General features: G+C 41.1%; 1 protein-coding gene across 2 annotated transcripts; it reads right to left on the reverse strand.

Annotated features, from left to right (window-relative positions):
- Positions 1–2,699: 2,699 nt before the first annotated feature.
- Positions 2,700–9,716, reverse strand: spg21 (SPG21 abhydrolase domain containing, maspardin). 2 transcript variants are annotated; one of them, XM_034680789.1, is made up of 9 exons: positions 9,585–9,716; positions 8,960–9,022; positions 8,519–8,680; positions 8,321–8,401; positions 7,197–7,342; positions 7,012–7,120; positions 3,818–3,925; positions 3,595–3,735; positions 2,700–3,348 (listed from the first exon to the last, which is right to left on the reverse strand). In XM_034680789.1, exons 2-9 carry the CDS (start codon positions 9,020–9,022, stop codon positions 3,241–3,243), a joined length of 918 nt encoding a protein of 305 aa, XP_034536680.1. In that variant the 5' UTR covers positions 9,585–9,716; the 3' UTR covers positions 2,700–3,240. The 2 variants fall into 2 exon arrangements, with proteins under 2 accessions (XP_034536680.1, XP_034536681.1); XM_034680790.1 differs by having other exon boundaries at positions 9,415–9,716.
- Between the last annotated feature and the right edge of the window lie 2,389 nt (positions 9,717–12,105).

The following is a 12,105-nucleotide window of genomic DNA, read 5'->3' on the forward strand; positions in this document are numbered from 1 at the left end:
TGGTTTCACCATCAAGTGGTGCAGGTCTTCTTTTTTAAATATAAATGTGTCTGAAATGAAAGACACAAATTTTTAGAAAGAATCCCTCTGCTAGTGAAGATCAATGGACAGGCAGTGGAGACCGTGCACCAGTGTTAATACAATTGTTGACCAGAAGCCATCTCTTGATCCTCATGTAGTCCCAATCTGTAACAAAACTCATCAAAGGGTGTATTTTATCACAACTTTAATTCTGACAAGGTTTTAATGGAAATGCTGGATTTATCAAATCATTTCTGACATTCTTTTTTACATTCTTTCTTTAAAAAACTGCAGGATCTACATGAAATTATATATGAGGTATTACATTCAGTACACTAAAAGGCTTAGCCCATTACTGTTAAAAGAGTTCATGTTTCCCCTGCAGGAAAAACAGTCTGAAAACTCATTTGACCCAACTGCCATTACCCTTCTGACTGGCTCGATGTTATATTTATTCATGAATCATTCTTTCATTGCAAGCATCTATTTTTAAAGTTAATTCAGTGTGCCGTTGTGACTTGTGTGTGACTGCTAGCTGTTAAAAAAAATGACTCCTCTGTGAAAAAAAGGATGAAGATATTAAATAAATTGTATTTTAATGAACACATATGCATTGGGGACACAGCACTTTCTATTTCAAAGCAAGAAAATTGGAAAATGTAATTTAATTTGATAATATTTTACAGAAAGTCAAGAAATATGTTCAAAAAAATAGCAGTGTTGACATCTGTCTTTACTAACTCAAAAATGTACTGTATAAACTAAGAAATGCTTGAATATTCAACTTTCCTGAGAATCATAAACTAATATTTAGTTGCATAACCTCAATTTCTGATAACTGCTTCACATCTGTGGTGCATGGAGTCGACCAACTTCTGGCACCGGTCAACAGGTATTGCAGCCCAGGACAATTGTACCAAGTTCCACAATTCCTCTTCTTGGTTTTGCCTCATGAACAGCATTTTTGATGTCAGCCCACAAGTTTTCTATGGGATTAAGGTCCAGAGATTGTGCTGGCCACTCCATTACTTGAATGCGGTTTGTCTGGAACCATGATTTTGCTTGCTTGCTGGTGTGTTTGGGGGTCATCATCTTGTTGAAACACCCATTTCAAGGGCATTTCCTCTTCAGCATACGGCAACATGACTTCTTCCAGTATTCTGATGTACTCAAACTGATCCATGATCCCTGGTATGCGATAAATAGGACCAACACCATAGTACGAGAAACATCCCCATATCATGATGCTTGCACCACCATGCTTCACCGTCTTCACTGTGTACTGTGGCTTGAATTCAGTGTTTGCAGGACGTCTGACAAACTGTTTGTGGCCCTTAGACCCAAAAAGAACAATCTTACTTTCATCAGTCCACAAAATATTACGCCATTTCTTTTTAGGCCAGTCAATGTGTTCTTTGGCAAATTGTAACCGCTTCAGCACGTCTTTTTTTTAACAATTTTTTTTAACTTTGCGGGGGCTTCTTGCTGGTAGCTTGGCTTCACATAGACGTCACCTGATTGTTACAGTACTCACAGGCAACCTTAGATCTTCTTTGAACCTCCTGGAGCTGATCATTGGCTGAGCCTTTGCCATGCTGGTTATTCTCCGATCCATTTGAATAGTTGTTTTTCTTTTTCTTCCTCGCCTTTCTGGTTTTGGCTGCCATTTTAAAGAGTTTGATATCTTAGCTGATATTTTAGCTGAACAGCCTATCATTTTCTGCACTTCTTTATAGGTTTTCCCTTCTTTGATTAATTTCTTAATCAAAGAACGCTCTTATTCTGAACAGTGTCTTGAACGACCCGTTTTCCTCTGTTTTTCAAGGACAAATGCAAAGCCAGCATATGCAGCATCAGTTGCCTTGATCCTTAAATGAGGGCCACATGTTTAACACCAGTTTTTTTCACATTATCAATGACCTCACTTATTGAACTCAGCACTGCTATTTTTTTGAACACGCCCCTTTCAGTTAATGATTCAGTTTCACAGAATCAGCAGCATGCACGCCATGCCTGTTGGTTTTCTATACCTTTACTAAACCTCCTAGAAACTTACTTGCAGTGTAGAAGTTGAAATTTTCACAAAAACAGTGATTTATCTTGCTAGTGATGCTGGACTGCTGTTATTTTGAACACAACTGTATGTCCACTGATTTTCATGCATGTAGGTGAGAAACACTCATGAGCTCAAGCTTTTGAAACTTTTTATGGGGTCATTTTGTTGTCTCCAAACAAGAGAGCACCATCATACATTCATTTCCTCATCTTGCGATGCATCAGCCAAATAAGGGATTATTTTGGCAGAGAGAATAGTAACTCCTTTCAGTCGAGGGATGGAGCATGACATCAACACAAAATAAACAGTACAGAGTCCAGAGCTCTCATCCACTGCAGAGATAACACACCTGAGCTGAGATAACTCTGTCGCTATGAGTCAGCCCAAAGTCATTTAATGGACGATCACAGAAGTCATTAATAAGCAGCTTTAAATATGGATTTAGATCTAGATACATGTATCAGGGTTTAACTGAATGCAGATAACAGGATAGAGATCTTCAGCTGCTCTTACTGACACTGAGATATCAAGTTAACATTTCTACAGCCAGTGATCCAAATGACTATTTCTGACATTCCGGTGTGTGATGGTGAGTGTAATGACACAATAAAGAGGAACTGTGTGTTATAGAAGGCACATCACATAATTTCATTTATTCAGAAACAGAAGAAGAGTTTCAGCTGCAGGAGGAGCTGCTGCAGTTTTATCTGTAGAAACATAAAAAATACAAACATCCAGACAAATTGAAACCAAAGTTTGACTTTGTTAGTAAAAACTGAAGCCATGTTTAAAGGTTTTTTTTACACAGCGTGGGGTTCTGCTGTCACACACTGACACAGCATGAGAAAGTAAACACTGAAGTGATCCAGACAACATGGATTAATTGGAACAGAATAACAGAGGTGTGCAGGTGTAATCACCTGTTTATACAACACAAACATAGAAACAGTTCAGGCAGGTAAATGAGTGCACAGTAATCAGATTCATTCACATAAGGCAGAGTGTCACATGGTGTTAAAGCACATCCTTATCAAAATATTGCTTCATCTTGCAAAGAAAAATACTCTCTGCTGATTGGTTCCTCCTCCTGTTTGAAATGATGCATTCAGGAGCAGACAGACTGTAGGAAATGTTCACAGGATACTCCACGGGTAAACAGCGTCTCATTGGTCCTCGCTCAGGTTTGCAGCCTGCACCTCCAGCTCCTCTGCTGTCACCATGTCCGGACTGATGGCAGCAAACCTTGTCCCGTGGAACTGACGCAGGTGGATCTGGAAAAAAACACGAGTCCATAAACCATTTCAAATAAGAAGTATCAATAACATCATCAGTCAAAAACAAAAACCACGAGGCAACAAAACTCTATCTGTTTTAGTTCCTATAGACAGACTGCTGTTATAGGCTGTTATATAGACTGTAGTACCTGTATGTGTAATGTTGTACCTGTTTGTAGACTACAGTACCTGAGTGTATTTATACAGACTGAACCTGTATGTAGTAGCTGTAGACTGTAATACCTGTATGTAGAGGTTGACCTCAGCGCTTCTGCACAGGTATGGGAAGTTTCCACCTGTCTTCAGATGGGCCCTCCTGGCGTTAGGATATAGCTTGTACATCTCCTCCTTGGCCTCTAGGGACAGCGCGCTCTGATCAAACACCTGCACAGAGAACACTTGTCATTCAGGTAACTCCAATACAAAATGCACATGTATACAGGTGTGTGTATATAGTCACACTTACATCTATAATGGTCACAGCCACATCTTTGATTTTGTGCGGCTCCACGTACGAGTTCTGGCAGTTCAGCGTTAGCCGCGACGCTAACTCACTTTGGTTCAGGCTCTCCAACTGCATAAAACACACAGACACACACACACACACACACAGGAAGGGTTTACAATTTGAATACACACTAATAATAGAAGCGCAGTAACCCTGACACTGACACCCTGTAGCTGGCCTGCTGCTGTGAACGTGCCAGACTCCAGCTGCTACAACTATTAATATCAGTCTCACCGTTATCATCACTGTTACAACTCTGATCTCAGAACATTCAGACTCCAACTGCTATAACTCACACTTTCACTCCTTCCCCTTTTATCAACATCATTATCAGAAATGCTAATATGAGACCTGTTGACTTTAACTGATAAAGATGAGATCAGACTGAGTCCTGTCTGTAAGAATAGACTGGATCTTATCCTGTCTTGATGTCGGGACTTTGTTAATAATTTAACATAGAGTACGGTCTAGACCTGCTCTGTTTGTAAAGTGTCTTCAGATAACCTTTGTTGTGAATTGTTGCTGTATAAATAAAGATTGATTGGTTAATTTAGACAGCCTGACTAAAGATGAACTATAGTCTGCCAGACCCTTACCTGACTACAGTGCAACTACAGCCACACTGGGCCCAAGTAAAGCAGACAACAAACAGCCTACAGCCAGACATTAACCTGACTACAGCAGATCTACAGCAAAGGGTAACCAGCAAAGAAAAAAACGTATGGCCCTTTTCCATCGGCCCGTCTTAGCCCTACTCTACTCGACTTGACTCGACTCTACTCAGTTTGTGTTGCGTTTCCACGGGCGCGGTACCTCGTGTCAGATACCAGTTTTTCGTACCTGCTCTGCTCTGGTTCCAAGCGAGCTGAGCCGATACTAAAAAGTGACGTCGACGGACTGCCGGCCACTGATTGGTCAGAGAATGTCATCACCTGGAGTCATGAACACGACGCCCAACATAGGAATCAAACCCTCCATTTTTAAAAAACAACATCAGTACTGTACAATGTCTGCTCGTAAGTTTCTTCGTGGTCCGTTGACAGGGTCCAGACTTTTTTGGGTCGATGATTGTAATTGTTGTGTTTGTGTTTGTGTTTGTGTTGTGTTTGTGTGTGTGTTTGTGTTTGTGTTTGTGTTTGTGTTGGTGTTGTGTTTGTGTTTGGGTTGTGTGTGTGTTTGTGTTGTGTTTGTGTTTGTGTTTGTGTTGTGTTTGTGTCACATTCAAAATGACGTGAACGCAGTTTCGCGCAGCTGCGTTATGACGACCCCGCCCACCGTGAGTCGGTGCCCGAGCTGGTGGAAAAGAATTCAAACCGAGTAGAGTCGAGTCGAGTAGGGCTGGAACTTTGTAGTGGAAAAGGGCCAATAGTCTGACAACAGTTTTGCTACAGTCAGATTTCAGCCTGTTAATTGCCAGGCCACACAGAGGCTCAATCTCCTCCCTGAGCCCTGAGCCCTTCTTGACTTAATTGACGTCCCCTGTAAAGTGACTGAGGGCAGGAGGCTGGAAGGGCTCAAAAATGTAGAACTGGGAATGAGACAGCACTTTGTGACATCTCCCGTAACCTGCATGACGCCATGTAGCTCAGCTTAGCGGCATTAGGACATTTTATTGCACAATTTTTACTGACTGATTGTCATGTGATCCAGGCTCTTGCGTACAGACTGCTCAACCACCCAACATGTGATCATTGTAAACGGGCTCCTGCTACACTACTACATATGTTCTGGACGTGCTCTAGACTTCATAGTTTCTGGTGATCCATCTTTGAGACCTTTTCCAGAATGTGTGGCACAACAACAGACCCCTCTCCACCAGTTTCACTATTCGGAGTTGCCCCAGAAAATGCTCCTTTCAATGGGTCTCAAGCAAACCAGCTCTTTTTTTATTTACACATATATTTATATTTTCTGTGTGTGCGTCATGTCTGTATAGATGTTTTTGTTTGATTGTCTGGCTGTGTGCTTATTGCCCTTTGTTACTTTTGTTGTTCTCAATGTAAATGTTTTTTGTGACTATATCTGAAAAATAAAAAAGACTTTGATAAAAAAAAAGACTGCTCAACCACAAAATTCAAAATATATATAACTATCAATATATAAATTATACTGTGTACAAAGATGAAAAGATATATAGATATATCTATATAATAGATTAATAGATTTAATTTGATTAAAGCTGTTTTCTATATTTATGCTAAAAGGAAAACTTTTTTGTAACGCCAACATTGGTTGCATCTTCCCAGCTTCTTGTTTAACATCTCTGTTTTAGTATACTTCATGTTATGTTGTTCGTTTACCCTTCCATGCTCGTGGGCTTCCCCTGGGAATCCTGTGTTTCACGTCACAATGCTATGAACTCTGGGTAATTCCCTTATGTAAAGTCTGCAAAAATGCCCACTTCGGGAAAGGGGACATAAAGGGCTCAAAATTCGAGATTCCCTCATGCACTTGAAGATGTGACAGCGAGACAGTCCTAAGCCCTCACTGATTTAGCAGGATTGGACTCAAAGTCATTGAGTGTGTGAGTGTGGACATGGAGATTGGGCCAGAGTCTTCAGCCTGCAAACAGCTTGTACACAAGTGGCTACAGCCTGAAGACAACCAGACACGGTAAATCAAAAAGAGAACCTATAACCTGGTGATATCCTGACAACATGTAGAAAGAGCAACACTAGAACCTTACAACCACCTGATCAAGACAATTACAAAGTCACAATACAGCATAACCATAGCCTGACCATAGCCAGACCACCGCCACACTACAGCCACACTAAAGCCAGGCCACAGCCATCCATAAATAGCAAAACCACAGCCAGACGTAAACCTGCCTACAGCTGCTCTACAGCCTGATAATATCCAGACACTAGGCAGTTTCAGCCCAACTACAGCTGGGCCAAAGCTACAGTCAGACATGAGCTGGACCGTGTTGGGTCAGTAGTCTGATGGTGGATGTCTCACAGCAGCAGTGGAGTAGTACAGAGGATCAGAGGGGTCTGATTATCTAATGAAGGACACTGCAGGAGGAACAGGAAACATCCCACCATAAACAGACCATCATCAGCATCAGCAGGAGCTGTTGTAGTTCATAAATCTTTACATATCACTGACACAAAAACAGTATTCACACATACAAATGCACACACACTCACCCTGTCCACCATGAAGTCGATTGCATCGGCCATCTTGGAGTCCACAGGTCCTTTAGCAAAGTTCCCCAGAACAATCTTCTTCAACATAAATGCAGGCATCAACCAGAAACTGAAACACAAACAAGAACGATGAGTCCTTTGATACTCTGGTTTGTTTATGTATTTACCTGTCTGGAAACACTCACCTGTTAGCCGTCCAGGTCTGGTTAAAGATGGAGGTGTCACTGAACGAGTTACACAGGATTAGAGAGTGAACTCTGGGAGATTTGTGCGTGCACTCTGCAAACTTCTGAGCCAAGAATCCACCCAGAGAAGCCCCAAACAGGTGCACCTGAGAGACACAGGTCACAGGACCACATTAAACACCCGTGTCAGCCTCCAGATTCCTGCACTTTGGATAAGGATTTTCTGTAATGGAGCTAATCTCAGTAGAGATGCTCTGATTGACCGGCTGGGGACCTGAATCAGCTGGTTTTTAGCCTGTTCAGCTGTGACCTCTCAAACACATCAGATTCTGTGCTGGTCTCAGATTTCAGACACCATGCTCACAGTGACACAAAAACACACACATACACACAGGGTACATGTTGTCAATGTGGACGTGACGTGTCCATCAGTTGTTGTGAAAAACATACAGGAGGATCCTCAAATCACTGACCGATCCAAGTATGGATTATTGAGTTCTGGAGCCTGATCCAGAGAGGGGAGGAGAAAGAGACTATGTCTGTTTTCAAAACCGCCTGCTACATACTACCTACAAATGTAGTAGGCAGTACCAACTGCCCACTACATTTGTAGGTAATATGTAGCAGGACGTTTCAAAAACAGCCTTTGTCTTTCCTGAGTTTACATATGAAATGCATTAATATAAACTACATTATGACTTGTGTCAACCTACTACAGAGACTGATTAAAGCACAACTGTTTGTTTAGAGGACAGGAACGTGTCCTGACTGTTTGTGTTCAATCATGTGTTAGCATCAGTTTTTATGCTCTCCATGTGTCTCTGTTTGATACCGTCTGCAGGCAGCAGCTGAGATTCAACGACTGAAAGGATCACACAGGTCAAATGAGCACGCCTCAAGAACAGGAGTCATTACAGTCAGATCCAATGATGAAGCTGGGACAGAATATGATCCAGCATCCAGGATGGCAGGACTAAAACCAGTCAGTCTGCTTTAGAAGAATACTGTGCTTTACAGAGTTTAAGATGGCTCTAATTATGTCAAAAGTTCACCAAACACACATTTTAACACAGTATGAAGACCTAACAGACACACGCATTATAAAAAGGTAAACCTGGACTCACCTTGTCCAGCTGCAGGTGATCCAGAAGCTTCCTGAAGCCGTCACAGAACTCCATCAGGTCCCAGTAGACTGGGTACTGCAGCTGCAGGGAGCAGACACACCAGCAGGGGGCGTTACAACATCCTCATCATCATTGATAAATCATTAATGTTACACAACTGCTGATCTATTGTTATTGCATGCAGAGTGTGTGTCTCACCGAGATGACCCTGTAGCCCCACCCCGTCAGAGCTAAAACCTGCTGGAAGAACACCTCAGCTGTCCCGCTCACAGGGGGGAGCAGGATGATGGGGCACCTGATGCTCTTTGGGCCAGCATCATACAGAGACCACACCTTGCTGTCATCATCATCCACGATGATCTGAGGTGCACACACACAGAGCTAGGTTAGAGGAAAGGGTGCTGGCAGGGGACGAGTACCTGCACACACACAGTCTGTATCAAAAGTGAGACGAAGATTCAGGTATGTATCAGTCCTATCGGGAAGAGCTTCACTCAGTTACACTATCAATGGTCCTCTCTGTGCTGTCTGAATAATCCAACAGTGTGTGTTTGTTAATGTTTAACTGTTGGTTATTTGCTGTGTGTGCAGAGTTTCAGAGGCAGGATTATCATAGATTATAAATCATGAGGTACTTACTCTCTTCAGAGGCACTGTGCTTCTGAACCAGTTATAGTCAGGAGACACTTTAATCTCGTCCATCTGAGGTGACACACACACACACACACACACACACACACACACACACACACACACACTATAATCAATACAAATAAGTGTATCTGCTGCAGTCTTGGGTAAACAAACCTTCATAAATGATCTAGTTCACAGTGTAACTTCATATATGATCATTTCATGGTCAGGCTGTTAAGCGTCTGTCTGATGAACACAGTTTAAACAGGACTTTGATGATAATAAACCTCAGATGGTACACTGTTTACTCCAGCTTCAGTTTCTGTGTAAATAAACTACATAGTCATATTAATATTAGCTTCAGATTGTATACGGTTTAATGATAGCTTTACACTGACTAACAACATCCTCATGTAATGCTGCTCCTGTCTCTAACATGAATGAAGTCGTGAGATGTTTACCTGTCGTCCAGTCTGAACCTCACAGTCTGAATGTTAGCCTCAGCTGGTTTAAGGTTAGCTTCACCGCTACCTGTCTCACGTGACTGTGTGTCCGCTCACAGTCGTCATGGTGATATGGTAGAGATTACAAACATTAGTTTAAGTGTAAAAATGTCTAACGGAGCTGTTACCGTGCTCGCCGTGGATGATGTTTGTCACCGTGTCCGGGAAAGTTCATCCATAGCTGGGTAGCATTTCTGCAGCTGCCTGCCCGATCACATGATTTCAGCTTCACTTCCGCAAATGTTCTGACAGCTCCTCCCACAATGCACCGCAGCTGACGTAGCAGAGTTTTTATTGGACGTGAGCCCACACACTGTAGTCTTCGAACGAGACAGGGAAAACATAACATATACAGACCATAGAGCTCAGTGGTGGACTGCTATAAGAGTAAAGCACAGTTACAAGAGGAAGGAAACATGTAAGTGATAGATAAGAGAGTACAAAAGTCAAGTCAAGCGATATTGACACAGCAAGGATGCTATTATAGAGTTGTTGGAGCTATTTGTTCATTTTTTGTATTTAGTTGTTTATTTATTTTATGATTAATAAGGAGCATTAGTTGTTGGATTTATCCAAACATTTCTTTTTATAGGTAATTTAAAGCTGCTGTTGGTAGGAATGATGTAAAAGCTGTACTTTTTTTGCTGGATTTGGGGAAAAGGTCATAATACCCATCGGTACTCATCTGTAAGTGAAGTAATTTGAGATTATGGTGAAATCACTGTGTTTTCCAATGCCTTTGTATCAAGCAATGTTTTTATTCTCCTCGTTCCCGTTATAACGGACCAATCAGAGCTACTCCACGATCCTCTGTCCTGACTGGTCGAGTGGCGGCCCCACTACGTCGCCCTGATTAGCTGGGAAGCCACTACTTCCTCATAGAACGTGCACAACAATCTTTTGTGGGCAAGGTTATGACAGCAGAGAGGGTAGGGGTAGTGTTGTTATTTTTTGCTAGTCATTTGTTTAGTATATTTAGATTTGTTTTGTATATTTAGTATTTATGTTGTTTATGTTTGGTTTGTTTGGTAATTAGTAACTGTGGGCACTGAGGTTATTTTGGTAGGTAGGTGGCAGAAGGCCAGCATGCACCTGGGTGGGCCTATGGTTTATTACCAGCATAAGAGAGGCAGCAGAAGCCATGTTTTTCTTTGTTCCTTTTGTTTAGATCATGTTGTTGCATGTAAATGACAGTATTTCATCATTTTTCAAAGATAGCCAGCTGTAGACATATCAGACCAAAACAATGTAGTGTGAAAACAAATTAAATATAGTTTTCTTGTTACATCTTCTGTCTAACAAACTGATCTCACCAACTTCGAAAGGGGGCATGCAGAATCTGACATATTATTTTGATTGATTTAAAGTCATGGGATTGCTTTAAATATTTTTCATACCCTTTTTCGTGGTTATTTTGTATTTTGAGGCATACTTTCCTCAAAGGACAACAGACATCTTTCTGTATTCAGTAGTTCATAAACATCAGTCATCACTTAGCTTTAAAACTGATTTTCTATTTATTTAAAGAAAACATTGAAAATAAGAACTTTTATGGTTTGACTGTTAGCCACTCACTCCATCAACTTCCCTGGACCAGTGTGTGCTGTAGACAGCACTTCTTTGTTTAAAAAGGCCCATATTTGTCTGTTTTTATTACCAGTAGAGTTTTTCTAACAGTGAATAAAGACACAGCCGACAAACAGGCTTTAAAGAAACCAGTCCAAACAGGGAGACATCCAGGGTCATGTCCTGTCATCTACAGGTTTGTATTCTGGATAACATAGATGGAGAAGTTTGAAGAGGACATGTTCGGGTGAATTTGTGATGAAGGTTCTGAAGATAAGGTCAAAACTTTGTACCATGCAGAGGACAGTTGAACCTGGTTTCTCCAGCGGATGGTCACATGTGGGACAGGGACAACGTCTTCATGGAATAGAGAGATTTCACCTTTACATTACACTGAGGCAAAAGTTATAGTTTGCAACAAACGTGAATTTAAAAAGTGGCTTGTATTGCCTAACTTAGCTGTTTGTATCCATGTGACTTCAGACTGGAGGAGTGTAATGACTCATACATGATTAACCCAGTCCATTCTCCACACATCAGTCTATCTGTCTGTCCTCTCCGTCTGTCCATAAACCAGTAAACCAGTGACCCAGCTGGCAATGTTTTGTTCTAAAAACATTCTGTTAATGTTACAGAGAATGTTTCTGTGATGTTTTCAGCAGGACGTTTGCTTTGTGTTCAAAGAATGTTCTCTAGTAACATTCTCTAAAGCATTAAGAAAATGTTAAGTGACAACAGTGCTAGAATATTTTGCCCTAATGTTCTTGAAAGATTCTCAGCGGGAAGTTGTCTTTATGTTCACGAAAAGTTCTCAGCTAACGTATTCTAAAAACATTCAATAATCTGTGACCCAACGAATGTTATCAAAACATCCTTTGAATGTTAAAGATAAAACATTCTGTCTTTGTTCTCATGAAATATCCCCAGAATATTCTTAAATAAAACATTTTGTGATTTGAGGCGTCTGCGAGCTGAAAACATTTTTTACATGTTGCTTTGAGAATGTTTCTTCTTTGTTATAAAGTAACATTATGGGAACATTTTATATAAAACATTCAATAATCTTTTTCCTAAATAATATTA

Source organism: Notolabrus celidotus, chromosome 3 (genome assembly GCF_009762535.1).
Source record: "Notolabrus celidotus isolate fNotCel1 chromosome 3, fNotCel1.pri, whole genome shotgun sequence".
Lineage (NCBI taxonomy): Eukaryota > Metazoa > Chordata > Actinopteri > Labriformes > Labridae > Notolabrus > Notolabrus celidotus.